This window comes from Rutilus rutilus, assembly GCF_951802725.1.
Source record: "Rutilus rutilus genome assembly, chromosome: 6".
NCBI lineage: Eukaryota > Metazoa > Chordata > Actinopteri > Cypriniformes > Leuciscidae > Rutilus > Rutilus rutilus.
The window spans coordinates 20,355,047-20,377,280 of record NC_140214.1 but is presented as its reverse complement, the minus strand read 5'-3'; the positions used below and the strand labels follow the sequence as shown (position 1 = coordinate 20,377,280).

General features: G+C 41.4%; 1 protein-coding gene across 2 annotated transcripts in view; it reads right to left on the bottom strand.

Annotated features, from left to right (window-relative positions):
• Positions 1-425: 425 nt before the first annotated feature.
• The window catches only part of cdh6 (cadherin 6), a 38,165-nt gene continuing 16,356 nt past the window's right edge, over positions 426-22,234 (bottom strand). Inside the window, exons 5-13 of one of the 2 annotated variants that reach the window (XM_084411122.1) lie at positions 21,127-21,300; positions 20,230-20,417; positions 19,828-20,078; positions 18,137-18,273; positions 17,759-17,889; positions 6,692-6,809; positions 4,688-4,711; positions 4,173-4,424; positions 432-2,405 (exon numbers count right to left, since the gene is read on the bottom strand). In XM_084411122.1, the coding sequence (XP_084267248.1) occupies positions 1,900-2,405; positions 4,173-4,424; positions 4,688-4,711; positions 6,692-6,809; positions 17,759-17,889; positions 18,137-18,273; positions 19,828-20,078; positions 20,230-20,417; positions 21,127-21,300 (1,781 nt within the window). In that variant the 3' untranslated portion in view covers positions 432-1,899. Of the gene's footprint in view, positions 2,406-4,172; positions 4,425-4,687; positions 4,712-6,691; positions 6,810-17,758; positions 17,890-18,136; positions 18,274-19,827; positions 20,079-20,229; positions 20,418-21,126; positions 21,301-22,234 lie in introns of both variants that reach the window. The other variant, XM_084411123.1, reaches the window with a different exon arrangement.

Genomic DNA, 22,234 nt, shown 5'->3' with positions numbered 1-22,234 from the left:
TCAAAGGCGATTTTGTCAATGTTTAGATTTTTTGCACCCTCAGATCCAGATTTTCAATAGTTGTATCTCAGCCAAATATTGTCATATCCTAACAAACAATACATCAATGGAAAGCTTATTTATTCAGTATAAATAAGTATATATAGATGTATACATCTCAATAAAAAAATGACCCATGTGACTGGTTTTGTGGTCCAGGGTCACATATACTTCTATGATTCTCTCTCTCTCTCTCATATATATATATCATAAAAAATAAATTTATTTTAGGTTGATTGAACTTATCCTAGCTCACAAAATGGGCAGCAGACCAACTATAATTTGCAAAATAAATAAATAAATACAAATTGCTTGTGATAAGTCAAAAGCGTAACGCAATGCATTTGTAAGTGTTTTCTGGGTGTGCAAAGAATTGCAAAGGTTTTCTGTAAAAGAGAACATTTATTTTAATGAAAGTTTGATTCCATTTGCAACCAGCTCACATTTATAGTTGAACACGTTCAAAACACGGGAACAATAATAGCGAATGTACATATTTCAAGAATATTTAGTCATCATTGTGGTATATAAATATTTGGTACAAAATTTCACAAGATATAAAGTAAAGTAGTACATGGACATAATCTACTCTCCCAAACCACTGGTACAAAGCACTGTTCATTAAACCAAGTTTTTACAGCATGAGTAACCATCTTTTTCTTTTTTTTTTTTCTTTTTTTTTTTACAGCATATCAGTGACGAAGAATGGAAATTCTGCTTCTAAAACACAAATATTTACCAGCCCGAGCACTGTTCAGAGCTGACCCACCCCCTCCTAAGCGAAGAGGTGAAGGCAATCTCAAGGCTCATTTTCTGGTTTGAAGAGAGGGCGCAATCATTGCGGAGCGATTTACTTTAAGATTTGACTCACACCTCAATACAACACTGTTGTGGTTAACATTCAGCCGAGGAATAAATCAGTTGAGCTTTTATTACTTCCCTGGCTATTCGTTTGCAGCATGTCATTAAGGGACCGTGTGGAAGTGTGTCTCTCACAAGAAGAAAGTCATACTAAGCAGTTCTGAGTTCAACTAAACGTTAGTCAGACTGCTAAAAGAAGAAAAAACACATTTACGTCCAATGACATAGCAGATAATTGTAAGCTTCTGGCATTTTTTTTTCATGTGGATGATGAAAACCAGTGCCAACCATGAAACATCTTCTGACCCATTTTCTAGATGGGTTTCACACAACCAGTCTTGATTCCGGGTAACAGGACAACACATATTTTCTTGAGTGCGTAAGTAGATTAATAAAATTATGCAAATGGTTAATAGTAAGAGTTTGAAAATTCCTCCCAGTTATTTGACAACTCCTATGATGTTGAATTGTTTGATTCTAAGCCGCCTGCAACACATTGAGGTCTGATGGTGAATTCACAGGCCCGAGTTTGGTGGTGGTTTCATTACTTTCATAAAGTACTCGGCCTTGGCCTTTTAGTCAATGACCTGCTCAAGTTCACTTCAAGTGTTTCACAGGCTCACAGTCAACTGATAAACTGTTCTTTGCAGCAGTGTTTGAACAGCGCCTCCGCATCAGATGCTTGGCTTTTCAGTGATGGTTACAGATATGAAAAACCGTAGACATTTCCAGAAAAATCTGGGATTATGCAGAAAGATGTCACCGCAGATGATCTTTCTGATGAGAAGACAGATACGTCCTCCTCACGGAGCGTTAAGTTCGTCTCCTCTTTTGAGAAAACGCACAGCCAATCAGGACAGAGAAATCGGCTGCCTGATTGTAGGACAAAGAGAAGGATAAAAGGGCACTTTGTAAAAGAAATTAGGCTGCCTCATTCTGCCACTCCAGTCTTCATGTAGAAGCAGATCAGCAAATGAGTCTTGTTCCGCAGTCTGTCCATTAGGAGTCCCAGTCACTGTCCTCCCCGCCGTACATGTCTGCTAGCTTCCTAAAGCGTGGCCCCCACTCACTGAGGTAGTTATAGTCCTGCGCCCCCTCCGAGGACACGGACCCCAGTGAGCTGAGCGAGTCGGCCACCGATCCGTTACCTTCGTACGCGTAGGTAGCCAACGAGTCATAAGGAGGAGCCGTGGGGTTGCCGTCATTTTCCTGCACGCGCTGGTTGATAAAGTCCATCACGTCTGTGTTCTCTCGGGACGGCACAATGGTCTTGCGGAGCGGCGGAGGGGGGTAGAGTGACTCGGAGGGCAGGATGTCCCGACGCATTTTGCTGTCCTCCATTGCTTCCGGATGCCGAAGCGCTCCGATGTCAAAGGCCTGCGTGTCCTCCTCGCCGCCACCCTCATCGTTGTAGCTGACGACGTTGTCCCTCACGTCCTCCTTGGAGATGATCAGGGGCTCTTTCTTCTTCTGACGTTTCAGGGCAGCAAACAGCACTACAATCACTACAGAACAAGAGAAAAAAAAAAAAGGTAAATGTTAGTGATGCACCAGAATGAAAAAGATTGACTGCTATTATGTATACTCATACATGTATAAAAGGTTTGTCAGTTAGATTTTTAAAAAATAAATTCATGCTATTATTCAGCAAGGATGCATTAAAATGATCAAAAGTGACAATAATGACTTTTACAAGTGCACAACTGTTTTCAACATTGATAACAATAAGAAATGTTTCTTGAGCACCAAATCAGCATATTAGAATGATTTCTGAAGGATCATGTGACACTGAAGACTGGAGTAATTATGCTGAAAATTCAGCTTTGCAGTTTAGTTTCCTTGGTTTTTCATGGACTAATTATGATCTGCAAGTGTTCTCTATTTCATTGATTAGTTAAACCTTAAACTTAAAAAAGTTCATTGTCCGTTCTCTGCAATATTATGTTGGTTGTTCAGTTCTACGTGTTTTTGTATCCGGTATTCTGAAGTGTTATCTTGAGTTTGTTTTCAATAAACATTCACTGCTTGCAATTTTATCTCGTTTTATTTCATCAACCTTTTATTTCATCGCGTTTGCAACCAGCACTGACAACTTTTTAAAGATATTGAAATACAAAATATTTATTTTAAATAGTAATATTTCACCATATTAATGTTTTTACAGTATTTTTTATAAAAAATACAATTAAGCATTGGTGAGTGTTAGATACATATATATATTTCTACATTTCTACCAGATCCATATATGGAAATGTGGTAATAAATAAATTAGGCTTAATTATATATTGTGCTTTGTTCACAAAAACTCTTACTCTGTAGCTATAACCACCTACAGAAAGCAGATGGTAGATTTAAAAATGTGTACATTGTGTAAACTTCCCTTTGATCTTTGCAGCAGATATTCATCAAATGATGTAGAAGAGCATTATAAACAGCCATATTTCCAGATGCGCTGTGTAGTAATGTATGCTTTCGGCATTTTGAAGAGGTGATTCAGATAGCATGTGGTAATTAACCACACTATCAGTGGGAGCAATTCATTTTTCAGTAAACCCCCCCTTAGTACCATTTAGTTGCTTTTATCAGTGATCTTTCACTGCAATGGAGTAGGAAGAGTTTCATACATGATGCATTACCCTGTGGGTGACACCTACTGTAGGTGTCAGGTCATCAATATCTACTGCACACAGTTCACAGGTGAGAACTACGAGTAGCTGATGTTAACAGATAGCAAAACTCAATGCAAACATTCAAATGCACTGTCAAAAAATGACAGTAAATTGATCAATTACACATGCATGTTAGTTATATGACAAGTGTTTCAATTAAAATTAAGTCTAGAACTCAAATGTGATATTCCATTGTTTTGTTGAATTAAAACAAGACTGGATTCATTTTCATTTAATTTAAATGTAGCCCTTGTTATTCAGTGTCCTGATTAAATAACCAACAAGTTTTATCAGTTCAGCCATCTGAGCATGTCAGAAACTGTTTCCTTTATTTTCTTTTTTCCCCTAATTGCTAATTATTTTACATGCAGATCAGGCGTACACACTTCAAACCACTGGAATTGTAATTAATCAAATGGCAGCGCAGACAAAAGTGCTAACTGACAGGAAGACAGGTGGGAAAATGAACTGAAAAGTCTCGCTAACAAAGGGCTTGAAAGATGAACAGTCAGATGAATTCACAGATGGAAGAAGCGGGCATCAGACAGATGGACGTATGAGAAGTGATCTGATTGTCAAAGGAGAGAACTGAAGGCTACTTACAGAGCAGGATGAGGATGCAGAGCAGGATGGCCACCAGCGCCCCTGTGCTGAGCCCCGCAGAGCTGGTCAGAGCCTCTGCATTGCACATCTCCATGTTGCCATCTCGGTCACACGTGCACACCCGAACTGTGAGCGTGCCCGTGCTAGTCTGCATGGGAAAGGTTCCATCGGAGATCACCACCGCCACTAGATGGGTGCTCTTGTGCATTCGCCCAAATCCGGCGCGTCGTGTAAAGATTCCAGCTGTGTTATCTGTGGAGAGTTGAGCGCTTAGCTTATTAACCCTTAAACGCATACCTCTGGTCTTTTCCGACCCGGGACATCATTCACTACCCTCCCCCTCATTCATTTTGTTTTTAAAGTTAGACATCCACCTTCTTGGTATTCCTCAATCGATTCATTATAAACAATGTGACAAAGAATATCTGTTTTCCAATTCATTTTTTTAAAAAGTGTACAGGTATATTTTTTTGTGTATCAATTGAATCTCTGATGACCCAATAAGTGCAATTCACCTTTTTTCCTCAAGGTGGCAATGTCTGATACACAGTGATGACGTGATGTTTCACTCATAATTACCGCAGACATAAAACAAAAGAATACACAAATATAATCAGCAAAACTTTAAATGGCTTATTAATTTATTTCAGAGCAAGTTCTGTACGCAATCAGTTAGTGTCACTGTCACTTGATGGTGGATCTGGTGGGGATGCTGTCAGTTTTGAAGACGTTGAAAATGATCGTTTTGAGAATATGGTTGGGATCGCAAATATGAGCCAGAAGCTGAATGTACTGGGGATATGAGCTTTGACAATGACAGTGATGATAGTAAAAAGCATCTGCTCAAATCGAACCCTTCCAAATTAAAAGGTAACGAAACATGCTTTAATTTACTTTTTTTGCAATTGTTTATCAGGAGAGTTTTATACTATTGCAGCAGTTAAAGATCACAAGACACAAATATGTATTAATGATTGGAGAAACATTTATGCATGTAAGGGTTAAAGTGCCCCTATTATGCTTTTTCAGATATTACCTTCTTATGCATCGTGTAATAACGTAGCTGTTTGTGAATGTAAAAAGTCTGCAAAATTTTAAAGATCAAAGTGTGCGATAAATAAAGTTATTGTCCCTCAAAAAAAAAAAAAAAAAAAAACTGAACTGAACTGCTCAAATGAGCCGCCAGTTGCCGTTCCAGCCTTACTTCCGTAACTTACATACGCAACAATGTAACACAGTTGCATAATGCCAACCTAAGTTCTTCATTGGCTACACGCGAACAATGTCTAATTTGACCCACCCTCAAAAACTGTTTCAGTGGTTAAAAACTGAATCAGTGGTTAAAATTACCACAGCGATACAACAGCAGTATAACCTTTTGACGATTGCTTCTCAAATCTCTGAGAGGTCTAAATGGGATTTACAAAACGCTTATCCATTAAAGATGGGACAGTACCCACTTTATTTGAACCAATTTGCTCCTCAGAATCACAGCCGTAAGTATGATTAATTATTGATGGATATATTTTCTCCCCGGTGTTTAAAATACATAGTTTTGTGTTTTATATTGTGTAGGTCTCCAGCTAACCGGATAACTTGCGTTAATACTGTCTTACTGAAATAGTTCTGCTAATCAGCTGTGGGCCACTATTACCTAAAATTGTGTCCATTAATGCAGATTGTCTGTTGTTCTCACTACTTTGAGTAATGATAAAGGATGGAGCAAGATCTTTACAAACTTTAGTGCTCAGCTAAAGTATGCACCGTTATTATTGATACAGTTAATGATACAGTTCCCACGTGTGCACCGCATTAAATATTCACATCGGTTTGTTGATTGACATACACTTGTAAATGCTGATGCTGAGGAATTACAGTTGCAACATCTCATAATGTACATCAAAATTGAGTAGCTTATCACTGAGAAACGTCCTGCTCAACTCGTCCTTGTGATGGAGGTTCGGGTTCTTCCAGTGTTTCATAATTGGACTTGCGCTCGGATTGATATGGGAAAACCGACGGAAGCCTTCGAAGCTGAAATTCAGTTATAGTAATGGGCTTTTTGTTTATGACACATGCTGTGAGCAGTAGACCGATCACAACAGACTGGGCCATCTGGCCAATCAGAGCAGTGTAGGCTCTCGGGAAAGGAGGGTTTAAGAGAGACTGAATCTTCGAACGAGTCGTTTGAGAATCTTTGAAAAATGAAAGTGAAAATGTTTTTTGACCTTTTATGCATGTAAACTTGATGTAGGAGACCTCTAAAACAAAATTAGGAACCTTTAAAATAGCATAATTGGGGCACTTTAAGGAATGAGGCAACTGTCCTCTCTGCAGAACACAACAGGCCTAGAAAGACCTAAAGTTATGGCTACTGCAAAACAACATGGCTCAGTTTAAACAGCTAGATGTGAAAAGGCCATGTGTCCTAAAGATTTCTCCTGTTTGATTGGTCTGTGTTGTCATGAAGAGAGACAGTGAGCTAGTTAGAGAGCCAGACGATGTGAGAGGGCACCCACCTCCATTATCTCGGACTGAGAAGTTTGCTCGCACTGAGCTCTCTGGTGCCAAGGAGAACAAGAAGCGATGTCCACCGACCGGGTCATCTAGATCCACTGCACTTATTGTCTGGATTTTCTGTGGGAAAGAAGCAAATGATGAAAATCACATATTTACCAAAATTCATAGGACATACGTTACAAACTGTGTTTGGTTAGTTTTTTAGAAAGTCCACATTATAAATGTATTTTATTTATTATATTTAAATTAAATTAAAATCACATTAGTTTCTATCATCACTGTTATCTATTTAAGGGGAGACACGGCAGGCAAAAACAACTTTTTTTTTTCACTGGTCAATTTTGAGATTTTTGGATATTTGTCTTCAATAACATGTCTTCTTTCAGACTTGTGGTGAAAAAAAGTCAGAAATACACATTTAGGTCTTTATTTTACTACACTTTGTCTGTTTGCGTCTGTAGATTTCTCATAAATTCAACAAAAGTTGGCGTTCTTAATCAACACGCTGCTCCGCGATCGCTGTCTGCTCCCTGTCATCACATGCACCGTTGGAAAGCTCTCTCTCTCCTGTACAATGCTGTCGGATCCAAATATGGTCATTTCCTTTTTATCAGCAACCAATCGTGAAAGTAAAAGGGCTGAATGCGCAATCTCATTGGCTGATGATAAATCTTTAAAGCCCGTTTTCTCAAAATAACTTTTTATTTCCAGGAAATCTCCAGTAGCACCTCTATACACCAAACTTTCCAGTCTTGTACCTAGTTATATTATGAAGACATTTACAGAGGGATTTGTAAATATATAATTCCTAGCCTGATTTATATAACATTTTATTCCAAAAAACATGGCGAAAATATTTTTTTTAAGGCTATTGACAGTATATTCTGATTTACAGGATAACAAAAGTAGATATCCATAAATCCCTCTGTAATTTTTTCCCCATCTAATATGTGAACACAATGAAAAAATAATTTTTAACCTGGCTTTATCCAATACTCAGATTTGCATATTTAAACATTAAATTACAGAAAACTTATAATACATTTTTTTTCTCATCTTAATGTAGGTAATCAACTGGAAAAGTTACATGGTGATATCTGCTAGTTAATTTTTTTATCCCATTCACCGGTAGTGTCTCGCCTTAAATTTGGTTTAAGAAGATGTTGTCATTTTTGTCAAATTCTAATATCAAAACCTGGCATTTTCTGAAGAAATATTTGTGTTTTTTCTTCATTTCTCACACTCAAATAATGAAATTGCATAGAGCAAACAAATAAGCTATTTTTTCCTATTATCTTTTTGAAATGCATCAAGCAAAAATAAATAAATAAAAATAATAAATGACATGAGCAGTTTAGTTACATCATGATATGTTTTTATTAAATGTAGCAAAAAAAATGAATATCCTTTTTCATTTAAATCTTTTCTTTTCTTTTTTTTCAAACAAAACATGCATTCTTTAATATATACACACACACACACACACACACACACACACACACACACACACACACACACACACACACACACACACACAGTATATCCAATATTATTATTTTTTTTATCCTGTTAGTTTTATTGTTTTCTGAATTTAGATAGCGTTAGCAATGGCTAACTTTTGCTCCATATCACTATCCTGTTAAGCCTTCTGTTAATTATCTTGACATTATGTAAATGATGTGGAGTTATAATTAATAACATGTAATTGCATGAGCTTGACAGGCACATGTTCATGCAGGTAACTACTTTTTTTATTTATTTAAGTTACAGAGCTGGAAAGGTACTGCATAACATGAATGACCTATTCACAATGTCATCTTTCAGACCTTACAAGTGTTTACATGTAAACACTATAATCATGTTTACAGCAAGGAAAGATGTTGGCTCAGTGATAGAGGCGCATGGTTATCTTTAGTTGTCACCAAGGGCAATTTTAGTTTAAATGCATCTCTCAAGGGTGCACTGGCAACACACTGTGACAAAAATGTAATCATCCATTGTGTGCTGCATGATTTTTTTCTCTACCAGGCTTACGCACTGGCCAGATTTCTTGCTTGCGTGTTGCTGGCTGGCTTCCCTTTCCTCTGGGCTTTACTTCAGTCTGTTAGAATATAAGGCTATGTTCACACTTAGCGTCTTTTTTGACAAGAAAAAGTTTACAACGGCGTTTTTTTCGCAAAAAAAAAAAAAACGCTGGCAGCGTTCGGTTACAAATAGCAGCCGAGCGCGTCTTTTGTTGCTATAACAACAGCTGCAACAGTAGCCTAGTGCTGTGTGATGCAAAAAATGTCGAGAAAGAGAAAGTTGGCTCTTGCGTTGGCTTTTGAAGTTACCGGGGAGGAGAATGTCGGTTCACAAAGACGTTCTCTTACGAGAGGTTCTCTCGTACTGCGTAAGAACTTACGCTTGGGGGAAAGTCTCTTTCCGCGAGATACTGAAGCCAAAAATTATCCTTAATTTTTATATAATGCAAAACGCGTTGCAGCAGCATACAGACATAGGCGAGGCAGCTTGCGCGCCTATTGGCTGCCCTGCGGCAACTGCAGCAGCCTATCGAGAAGGCGCTCTTGACGCCTTGACCAATGGGGGTGCTTCGCACCCATTTGCATAGCGTCCCGCCGAAATAGGCGTGGCCTAGGGCTATAAATATAGCGTCGATAGGCTGGTTCACTGATTTTCATCTCTTCAGCGGAGCTCACGCATCGCTGGACCCTGAGAGAAGCCGCGCCGTCTGAAGAAGCCTTTCAGCGGGACGAGTCTGCATCGAAGCCGCTGGCCGCGCCGCCTTCTGCTGACATTCCTGCTGCGCTATCCGGTGCATTATATCCTTTTCATTGCTAGTGTGTGTTCGCCCCGCGACTCACACTTTTCTCTCTAAAAGAGCCGAGCGTCTTTTTTAAGATGCCTCGCACCTTCTGTGGCTCGTGCAGAGCCCCTCTCAGCGACGGGGACCGCCATGTTATTTGCGTTTCCTGCCTGGGAGAAGATCACGCAGCTTTCGCGCTCGCTGACGGCGGATGCCCTCATTGCGAGCTGATGTCTATGGCGACTCTGAGGAATAGCACAGTTTCACGAGTCTGCACCCCAGCCCGCCGCGCTGCCGCGCCGTAAGAAGCGCCGCGCTCAGCGAGGCCCTGAACCTCCTCCCACTGAGGCAAGCTCGCCGGTTCGCTGGATTATGGCCTCTCTCACCGTTGCTGAGAGACACCTGTGGCTAACACTGTCTGAGATGCCGGACTCGTGCGCGCTGCGTTCCTCGACGCTCCCATCTCCTCTGCTGGGCTCTTTGGATCGTCCGTCAAGGATTTTGTGGACAGATTCGCTGAGGTACAGAAGACATCGCAGGCCATGAAACATTTCCTGCCTAAGCGCGCTAGCTCCGCAACAGGTCGCTCTAAACAGCCGTCTGCTCGAAGCTCACAGCCGCAGCCACCGCCCGCCGCCGCCTCACAGCGGAAACAGGCCCGAAGCTCGAGACCGCGCTCTCGCTCTGCTGGCCGCCGCCCTCAACGTGGTCCTCGGCCAAAGATTGAAATCAAGCCCGAAGCCTCAAAGTCGTCCTAGCCCTTCTAGGAAAACGACGGTGTTCAAGTCCCGCTGCGGCCAGACTTCCACCAAAACTACCAGCTCGCTCAGTTCCAGAAAATGTGACTGTTCCAGCTTATTTAGCAGTAAACAAGTCGGTAACACAGCCCGCTTGCCTGCTTACAAACTCCGTTTTTACGGCGACCCAGATATATCCCTCAAAGAGTGTAATTTCTGGCATTCCGGCCACGGCCGATGGTGTTATAAGTGTAGAGAAAATGCCCACTATCACGTGCTCATTCCTACACACAAGCACAGCTCTTCACACAGAGCTTGCGCTCATAAAATTCGACTCAGGTCGATTGCGCATTGAAAGTAGTAAATGTGCCCACAACTCAGTGCCCACATACACTGCACACTGCATGTCTTCCGGTTTCTGTAAAAACAAAACCAAAACACATACGGTCACTGGCCAAAGATGTGTTCAGTGCTTCTCATGTGCCCGCTGTGTCGCGCCCATATGCACTCACAGACATGTTAAACCCCGAAGGGTCTCGCCCGCTCGCCTCCTCTCAGCTACTCACTGTATCAGAGTTGAGTGCGGGCAGGTTGCCCGCTGTTATCAGCGCACCCCCCGCCTCGTCTGCCGCAAGCACGGCACCTATGTCTCAGCACATAAGAGCTCTTCAGCCGCCACACTGTCACGGCCAGAGCGCAGACTTCATTCAACCCCTAGCTATTCATGCGAACGCATGGGCACAGCTTCCCGGGGTATCAGAATGGGTGCTGAACATTATAAGAAGAGGCTATTCGCTACAGTTCGCTCGACGCGCCCTTTCAGAATGATCACGACCAGACAAATCCTCTCGCAAATTCGCCAGGGGGACTGGTTTGCGTCGATAGATCTGAAAGACGCGTATTTCCAGATACAAATAGCGTCACGTCACAGGCGATTTTTGAGATTCGCCTTCGAGGGCCAGGCATATCAGTATACAGTCCTACCGTTCGGCGACCGACTGGTACCGGTCAGGAGTAAGCCTGGGGACTTCCTCGAGTGTGAAGGTGGTGTCCACGGACGCCTCCACCTCGGGATGGGGAGCGCTGCTCGAGGGCAGACCGTTCTTTGGCTTATGGTCAGAACGGGAAAAGCTTCTACACATAAATTGCCTGGAAATGATGGCAGTCGACAAAGCGCTCAGGCGCTTCTATCCCCAGATAGCAGGACACCACGTTTTAGTCGGTTCGGACAACATGGCGGTGGTGGCCTTTATAAATCACCAGGGAGGTGTCAGATCCCGAACCCTTCACAGGCTGACGGAACACCTCCTGGTCTGGGCCCAGCACAATTTGCGCTCTCTGAGAGCAGCCCATGTGCCCGGCCACTTGAATCTGGGACCAGACAGACTGTCCAGGAACAATGTTCCGGCAGGAGAATGGTCCCTGCATCCACAGACAGTCCAATTGCTGTGGAAGAAGTTCGGCAAAGCGGAAGTAGACCTGTTTGCGTCTCAAGAAAACGCTCACTGCCCGATATACTTCTCCAAGAGCAGGGACGCGCTGGCTCACGTATGGCCCCGCTGCCCGCTCTATGCCTTTCCCCCCATTTCGCTCATACCTCAGGTAATAGAGCGGATCAGGGAAAGTGGATGCTCGGTGCTACTAGTATCTCCGTTCTGGAAAAACCAGGTTTGGTTCCCAGTTCTGATGCAGCTAGCGAGCTCTGCCCCATGGCCGATACTGCTGAGGAGAGACCTCCTCACCCAGACCAAGGGCTCGATTTGGCATCCTCGCCCGGAGCTTTGGGCCCTACACGTGTGGGCCATCAATGGGTACCCGCTCACCTCCCTACGGGAGTGCTAAACACGATCACGCAGGCTAGAGCGCCCTCTACGAGACGGCTCTATTCCTCAAAATGGTCTGTGTTTTCTAGCTGGTGCACAGCCCGTGGCGCATCGCCCCAGGACTGTGGGGTGACGGACGTTCTTTCCTTCCTACAAGAGCTTCTGGAAAAGGGCAGAACCCCTTCCACGCTCAAGGTTTATGTGGCAGCTATAGCGGCGTTTGCTAAACCAACGCTAGGCCAGTCACTTGGGAAGAACAATCTGGTCATTCGCTTCCTAAAAGGAGCGAAGAGGTTAAACCCTCCCAGACCTCCTTCAGTTCCCATATGGGACCTTTCCACGGTCTTGGAGGCCATGAAAGGTGCCCCATTTGAGCCAATCCAATCTGTGGATATCAAACACTTGTCCTTCAAGACAGCGTTTCTTTTGGCTCTCGCTTCAGTAAAGCGTGTGGGGGACTTGCAAGCGCTTTCAGTAAGCGTGACATGTGTGGAGTTTGGGCCAAATGACTCTGTTGTCAGGCTCAAACCGAGACACGGGTATGTTCCTAAATCCCTCAACACACCCTTCAGGTCCCAGGTCATTTCCCTGTCGGCCTTATCGGTCCCTGACGAGAAGGACACCGCTTTCCTCTGCCCGGTCAGGGCATTAAGAGCTTATGTGTCTCGCTCGTCTGCTTTCAGACAGACAGAGCAGCTATTTGTTTCGTTCTACGGGCGCTCTAAAGGGCTAGCTGTGACGAAACAGACCCTATTCAGGTGGATAGTGGATGCCATAGCGCTGGCATACATCTCTAAGGGCCTACAATGCCCATTAGGTGTCAGAGCGCACTCCACAAGAGGCATGGCCTCTTCGTGGGCTTGGTCTAGTGGGATTTCTTTACATGATATATGTATGGCGGCAGGCTGGGCCTCCCCTTCTACATTTATCAGGTTTTATAACCTGGAAGTTCCCGCTTTGCAGGCTAAGCTGCTGTCGGTCTAATAAGCCAGTACTATCTGCCCCGATGTCGGCTCAGAATACTGGGAGTTGATGAGCAATGCTCACGGATCGATTATGCAGCCCTGAGGGCAATTGTAAGACCCATAATTTTCATCAGATCAGGCCAAATTTCGCCCTGACTGTGTGGAACACTATTATCTTAAAGCACCCTGATGGGATGCTACTCTTTCAGGAATGATGCTTTAGCCTGATGCATCAGTCCCTGATGATCATGTACCATATGGGCCCCGGGCACATGCCCTTGGGACTTTGGTATTGGATCTCAGCACGCACGGCGTTTTACATTGTGTTCCCCAAGCGTAAGTTCTTACGCAGTACGAGAGAACCTCTCGTAAGAGAACGTACTCGGTTACTAACGTAACCTCGGTTCTCTCTAGAGAGGGAACGAGTACTGCGTATACTTGCCGTGCCTGCAGTTCGCTCTGGTTCGCTCCGGCGATGAAAACCAGTGAACCAGCCTCTCGACTCCCAGCCTCTTCAGTATTCTTTCCGGTCTATTGCCTTTGGCTTCAGGGTAGGTGCCAGTACCGTGGATGGAATAGTGAGCCAGGTGTGTGAGGCAATCTGGAACTGTCTACTGTCTGATTGCATGCCTGTGCCTGATGCAGCAGAGTGGAGAGGGATAGCTGCTGAGTTCCAACATCTTTCGGCTTTCCCCAACTGCCTTGGAGTAATGGATGGGAAGCATGTAGTCATCGAAGCCCCTCCATCCAGCGGGTCCCTATACTACAACTACAAAGGGACATTTTCAATAGTTCTCCTTGCAGTTGTTGATGCCAGATATCGCTTCAGGCTTGTAGACATCGGCGCTTATGGTAGAAACAGTGATGGAAGAACACTGGCTGCCTCTGCCTTTGGATCTGCCCTACGCCAGAGCAGCCTGAGGATACCTGAAGACTCTCCCCTCCCTGGAGCAGAGCATCTTGGAGCCATGCCATATGTATTCCTCGCAGATGAAACATTCCCGCTGTGCCGTAACATCCTCCGCCCTTACCCTGGACACAACACTGGAGAAAGGAAAGTTTTTCATTTTCGTCTTTCCCATGCTCGAAGAATGGTGGAGTGTACATTTGGCATACTTGCAGCATAATGGAGAGTATATCGCAGGGTACTGGGAGTGTCTCCGGAGTTGGCTGAGAAGATTGTGAAGGCCACCTGTATGCTTCACAATTTCTTGAGGAGAGATGTGCTCACAGCTCCTGCTCTAACTTTGACCACAGAGCCATCTTTAGGAATGCAGGATGCACCCCGGCTTGGCACCAATAATGCCAGCAGAGATGCTGTAGCTGTGAGGGATAGGTTTGCGGAGTACTTCATGTCTCCAGTTGGTCGAGTTCCCTGGCAAGACCGCTACTGATGGAGCATACAGCTCTTTTAAGAGCTACCCAAAATATCTACTTTTAACATACTCAATTCTATCGCTATTAAAAACAAAACACACTTTACACAATGTATTGTTGTTGTATTGCAGACTGTTTCAAGTATCAGTTTTTCAGTATTTGTATGTTTATGTATTTATGTTTATGTATGTTACTTACAAAATACTCCCTCCCCATGTTGCTAATTTGTGCATACATGGAGTCTACCTTTGCATTCTTTGCCACCATCCCATTCTACAATTGTTGTCATTGCAATAAATCAGTATTTACCTCAAAATGGTTCATGTAATTATTACAATAAAAAATGAAGCAGTATCTGTGGCATGGGCAATGCTTTTAGATGTTTACAAAACCTCTTCCATATCTTAAAGAACAAAATGAAACACATAACAGATTTTTAGTAAAAGTTTATTACCATTGTGCTTTTACTGAAAACAAAAATGTAATATTTGTAAATTATTATTACAGTTAATAGTAATGCTATAGCCATAACACTATGGACAACTGATAATCTAAGACGTTTCACCAAATTCCAAGTCAAAGAACAGTGTTTGCATTCTCAGCCTCGCCATAGCCTGCTTGCGAGGCTCAAGCCTTCTTAATGCTGGTGCAAAACTAAGCAGAAAGTGCTCATGCTCATCTTTATCTTGCTGTATAGACTGCAGCACTTGTTGTTGGTACGGGGTGGGACCTGGGGATACCTCCCTCCTTTTTCCCCTTGATGCTGGAGAAGGATTTGGCTGAGGTCGAACTGGAGTAGATTCCTGTGTTGGTGCTGGTGGTGGTGGTGGTGATGGTGGTGCTGGCTGGTGTCCACCAGGGCTTGGTGGATCGCTGACCACTGAGTCACCCATTGCACCCTGGGGGGAAAAAAAGAGAAGACAACACACCAATAAATACACTACCAGTCAAACGATTATGGACAGTAATGTTTTTTAACGAAGTCTGTTCTGCTCACTATTTATTTGATCCAAATTACAGCAAAACCAGTACATTTTTTAAATATTTTTACTATTTAAAATAAATGTTTTCTTATTTGAATATATTTTAAAATGTAATTTATCCCTGTAATCAAAGCTAAATTTTCAGCACCATTTACTCCAGTCTTCACTGTCACATGATCCTTCAGAAATGATCCTAATATTCTGATTTGCTCTTCAAGAAACATTTTATTATAATTATTATTATTATTGTCATCAACATTTAAAACAGTTATTTTTTTTTTATTATTATTCTTTGAATAGAAAGATCCAAAGATCAGCATTTATCTGAAATAAAAATCTTTTGTAACATCATAAACTATACCATGCAAAAGCTTGGAGTCTATATACACATATAGGTATATATATTATTAATTATATTATATTATTTTTGGGGGAATTATATTTGGGGGATTATAGAAATTGTATTTAGCAAGGATGCTTTAAATTGATCGAAAGTGATGATAAAGACAGTTATAATGTTACAAAAGATTTCTATTTCAGATAAATGCTGTTCTTCAGGATTCTACTAATTCTACTTTTTACATAATAATAATAATAAATGGTTTTTGAGCAGCAAATCAGCATATTATTATATTACAATAGGCTTACACTAGTACATGTCACAGACTACATAGCTTGTTACCTCACTCTCTTCTCCTGCACTTTCACACATTGCATTTAAAATGCTTTCTGGTGTTTCAAAATTTGTGGATGTCGGCCTATCCTGGACATGGGGATCCAGGAACGACATGACCCCCATGAACTTCCATTGCCGTTTAAAGCCTCCCTCAGAACCACTTCTCCTGTCTTTCTCATTTCGCGCTTGTACTTATCTCTCAAGTTCTTCCATTTCCGACGGCAAGCATCGCCTAAAAGGTTACAGTTGTTGACAGCTGCTGTTACCAGCTGGTTACGGTATTGATAACTATTGCTGAGCGAACATTAATGCTAGCTAATAGCTAGGTGATCATTTTAACGACAAGTAGTAGATGATAACCTTACCTGAATAACCAAGGATCCGTCCAATCTGTGCCCACACAGCCTCTTTGTGATGTATGTTATGATAGAGTTGTGTACTCATATCAAACAGCTCCTTGTGCTCCGAAACAAGGACGATTAGTATATCTACCGGCACCGTCTCCATTTTTTCTTGTTGTTCTTGTTGTTATGGAAACGACAGGTCTCGCTACTCGCTTGTCATTGGTCAGCTGTCAAAAAGGCGCTTGACGTAGGGCGTTCTTTTAAGAAAAGTTGAACTTTTTTCAACTTAAAAAGACGCTCTGAGCTGCAGAAAAAGACGCCGGCGGTGGCGTCTAAAAAAGCGCTCAGGACTTTTTTGAAAAAACGGTTTACTCCATAGGGTTATAATGTAGAACAGACGCTGGCAGTTTGAAAAAAGACGCTAAGTGTGAACATAGCCTAACTGCTGAATCAAAATCCCAGCCTTATCTCACACTGCCGTCGCTGAAATATAGCTAATAAACACAATACTAATTAATGATTGTTTGGTTTCATCATGCAAGTAACAGAATTGCCACAGTCTCCTTTACCTAAAGTCTCTTTTAGCAAAATGTAATTAAATTGAATGATTACAATTATTATAACATTTTTATAGATGTAGTTGATAGTATATGCACTTTATCTTAAAATAAAATAAAATTGTGAAATAATTTGTGTAAAATAAATAGTTAAATTGTTCTTGTTTTGAATATAAACCTCACTAAATTGTATTGCTTAAAATAGGGGGAAAAATGCAAGACGTCTATAGTATTTTATGTAATTTTGCTTCTCAAGTAAAATGAGAAAGATGTTTTGATATTTTTACAGGAAAAAGACCAAAATACTTCTGTATTATGCATGTATATAATGTATACATAGTCTTGGTTCTTTTTGTACCCAACAACTAAACCATGGCAAACACCAGGTTGAACAATTCTGCCAGGCGCTGAGGTGGGCGGGTCAGTGAGGTGGGTGATGACGGACAACGAGGGATACAAGAAGAGTCAGGAAATGGAGGAGAGGTGGACAGTTATTATGAAGTGCCTGTGATATGTGACAGCCCCTGTCATCCACCATGACACATAATCTCATCAAGCCTGACAGAAAAAGGCTCTGCCGTCTAATCCATGAAGGAGAAATACTCATCACTGATCTCTATCTCGCTCTGGAGGTGTGAGTTCTGTAGAGGTCACACACTGTTTAACAGACGCCCCTGCTTTAAATCAACACATCCATCCACTGGCCGAACAGGAGAAGTGGACTTATTCCTCCTTATCTTACATCGAAATTGACAATGTGGCAGATAAATGGGAAACGTATACTAAAATGCTCTTTACCTGTCCGACTTTGGCGTTTTCACAGACGAAGGTCTCGTAGAAGGATGCCAGCATAGGGGGGTTATCGTTGACATCCAGTATGCGGATGTACACAGGCACTCGGCTGGTCTGCTCTGGGTTGTCTAAGTGTCCTTAAAAAGAAGTGGCAGATGATGGCTGACTACTTGAGATGATAGAAGCTCACATTATTGGAGCCACGGAAGGAAACTGGATTTCTAATTTAAAAAAGTAAACTAATATATTTAGTCAATATAAGCTGTCATGGTAAATGAAAATGCGGAAATCTTACTGGAGAAATTTAATGCTGGATGACTTGAACTTAACAACCTAAATTCATTCCAAATGAACTGCGGCTGTGAGCCGCGTGGAGTTACTTACTGAACTCGGTTGCGATCACTGAAATGTTGTGCCAAGCGAATTCCTCTCGGTCCAGAGGCCTCTGCAGGAATATAGATCCATTCCCAGCATAGACACCAAAAACCCGGTCCACATCTGTGTGCCGATCAATTGAATACCTGCAAGTCAAACCATTCAGCTCAATTGTCACCATGTTCCAATGTGTTTGCGACAGTGTTCTTTTCAAAATAGTGTAGAGCAGTTAAATATGATGTGACCTGTGACAAATCGGTTTGGCTCAATTATGCTCAGAGAAAATGGAGTGTGAAAATCATTAAAAATTCAGGGAAAAATGCAAGACTGTCAGTGTTGTCATAATCATCGTTTTGTAGGGAAGAATAATAAGATCCCCACTCCTCCCATACTTGTCCCTTTCATTCTCATATGTAGCGTTGGAAAGTCCAATTCAATCTAGTGAGTATCAGTAATTGAAACTATTTGATTTGAGTCCCTGTTAAATATAACTAAATATAGATTTGAGCTGTAATTAGTTTAAATTGATCAGTTTAAGTAAAAATCTTTCAGCCTAGTTGAGTTTCCACTGTCATAGAAAACCTGGAAATGCCAAGGAATTTTTTAATGTTTTTAAAATGTTTTCCAGGCCTGGAAAGTCATCAAAAATCATTACAAAAGTATTCAAAATAAAAAGTCATAGAAATCTCTATAGTGACAGTAAAACTTAATTGAAGTTTGTTGAAAAAAAATAAACCCTCATTGTTTTATGCCAGAAAAAAAGAAATAATCCGATAGTTACTGTATACATTTCAAAAGATATTGCACCATCTTTTTCTGTAGTGAGCTCCTTTTGTGAGTATCTTGTAAAGTAAACTACTTTTTCAAAAGGGTGCATTTACTAGTTTGACTACTTTAAATTCTAATTTAGCCTGTAACTTGGCAAAACAGCTTCCCCAACACTGGTTTATAAAACCGTGAAGACAACTGAACCTTTAGAGCAGGAGACACTTGAGGACGCTTGGTGCACACCACAGCTATAACTGCATGAAATCCCAGTGCCCTGAGCCCACACATGCCCAGTTCCCATTTGTTCTTCTTTCACCAGAAGATCACAATATTGCCCTTTCAAATGTAATCAATCAGTGGGATTGTTCAATTTCCTAATTAGCCTCCTGATGTTCAGAGCGACAGTGTTGCCCGTGCTTCAGATGTCCCTGATAATTACCAGCCCTGAAGTCCTGTTCTCTGCTGCAGAGGGCTTTTTAATTGCGCTTCCATTCTGCGTTCTTATTTACTGTGTTCTCCGGAGGGAAAAACATCCATTTATTGTCCTCCTGAGCCTTCTGCATCAGATTTATCATTAGGGCGCTTTGGACAGTGATAATATCCTCATTTATTCTCATAATCGTAGTTTATTACAATTATCTCATAAAAATGCTGCGACTGAAGGACCTCTTGAATTAAATGTGAATTTAATAAACACGCTCCGAGGAAGCAGTCCATCTAAACTCATACTGCCATAGCTTCAGACAGATTATTCAGGGTTTTGCAGATATCAAAAGGTCAAGAGAAGAAACAGGCAGAGGTTTAAGAGGCTTGCAAGCTACTGTCAGGCTATTGTGTGTTGGGCAATGTGCATTTTAAGAAATTTATGGTGATCTTGTAAATCTAGATGATGAAAACAATGTGATGGGATGATATTAATGCAAAGCCCTTACTTGACCGGACTGCGGAGTATGTCAGGATCCATGGCACTGACCGATCCTATCACTGTGCCCACAGCCGCGTCCTCTTTCACCTCCAAAATATAGCTGATTTTCTCAAATTGTGGGGGCTCATCCACATCCTCAATGCTGACCCTGACAGTTGCCATGTCCTTAGCGTCCGGGCTCAGAAAGCGTGAGTCTGGATGAGTGTTTTGGACCTTGATCTGAAGCAAGTATGATTTCTTCTTCTCGTAGTCCAGAGGCTGCAACGGAAACACATTCACAGGAATAAACAACCCACTCCGAGTCGAATTTAAATTTAAATTTTACATTTAAAAAAACAAGCTTCTTAAACTTGCTTGAGTGAAAATTCTGTTTTTCAAACACAAAGCACGAAAGAAAGTTTCTTTGTACCTTCTTTACACTAAGTATGCCTTCTTGGGTGTTCCTGTCAGTGCTGATGTCAAACACATCATGACCGTCTCCGCCAACAACGGTGTAGTCCATCTCTGCATTTCTGCCGACGTCGGCATCCACAGCCTCGATCCTGCCAACTGATGATCCTACGTTGGTGAGCTCTGGAACGCTGAACTGATATATACCTGGGGAACATAATGTTAATGTCAGGTGTTTGTGCTAGAATCTGTGAATTCTCTTGAGAGAGGATCTACACTATATAGTGCAACAAGAGACCATTTACTTGTTCAAGAGAACATAAAAGAAGAGTTGAGGAACAAATCTCATTTGACCATTTGCATTTGTAAATCTACATATCCGATCCCTGTATCTAACACTGTAGCCAATTAAAGTGCTTTTTAAAGCTTTTTCACCTCCTCTTGGTGTTCTCTTTACTGTAAAAAATGGCGAACGTGACCGATATTGTGCTGCCTGCTATAAAGCCGCTTTGTGCAGATAGCCTACATTCCTCTAATTAACATGACAGAAATTCCAAGCATTTTCTATTTGCATGCAGGCTAAAAGAATAGATTATTTTAAGAGAGACACAAAAGAGTAAGTGAACTGAGCCCACTCTGTCCATTTAATCAGGATTAACACACAGACCTCACGCAGTTGGTAAAGCTTTGCCACTAACCGTTTTCCTTCTCATAATGAAAAAAAAAAAATATATATATATATTTTTTTTTTGTCTTTGTTTTTTTATTTGTGTATTGTATTTGTTGTTTATTTTAAATATAAGACTCATGCAAATGAAAAGAATCATTGGAATTATGGAACAAATGTCTTGTGCAAATATAAATTTGTTGATATTTACGAATTTCTATAAATTATATCTATTAAATGCATGCTTACCCTGTGTGAAATGAGGGGGGTTGTCGTTGACATCGGTGAGGCTGATGTTTACTGTGGTGATGCCTGTTAAGCCGCCCTTCTGGCCGGCCATGTCCTTGGCTTCGATCACCACCTGGTAGTGCTCCCTCTGCTCTCTGTCCATATCGGAAGGTCCCAAAGCTGTCCGGATTATACCTGAGGGAAAGATGACTTAGTTTGTTAACATCCAATCCAGCCCAGTTCCTTACTCTAGGAGATGGACGACACCAGACCGCAGTTGCAGCTGAGTCTTTGTTGTGTTTGAACAGTGCAGAACTAATTGCGTACATGCACTGAGACTGACATTTTGCCGCAGAGATTATTACAGGCAGCAGCTGCTGATTGAGAGATCGCTGCAGGTTCTGAAGAAACAAGACCTTGGATTATTAAAACCGGTGTTTTACAAGCTAAACCAATTTGGTGACAAGCAATTTCAGAGTAAGACACTGTTGGATTTGCTTGACAGTGTTGGACCAGTAATTTTTTTTGCAATAATTATTTTAGATTCACAGCAAGAATTCTAAAATAATACAAGACATAATTTACAAGTTGAATTGAACTGTTCAATTGAAATTGAAATAAATAAACTAATTGAAAAAAAAAATAAACAGCAAGTAATCATAATTCAGTGTTAATCAGGCATAAAAATGCATATATATATATATATATATATATATTATTTTTTTTTATTGTCTTCATAATCTTTAATCAATGTAACAACTTTTCCTCTGATGTCAGTTAGGAAATGCAAGCTACTGGATAATGTTAACCAATAAGCCAAATAGCTATATAATGGGATTGATTAGCAAACTTACTTTCTTATATGTAACGCCCACTTTTCATGACCCAATTCATTTTGTGTTGGATAAAATCAAGTCCCATCCTACATTCTTTCTTATTGAACATCCTGTTACATCACATTACAGAAGTAAAATGGCTTGCAAACAGTGATTCATGTTGACTTTGAACATAAGTATGCCTGATGTCCCGGTTAGATCCAAAAAAGGCAAAAGACAAATCCAGTAATTCACGTAAAGAAGAATCCAAGCCCTGCTGCTTCTTTGAATGGCACAAATGTTCTCAGATTAAC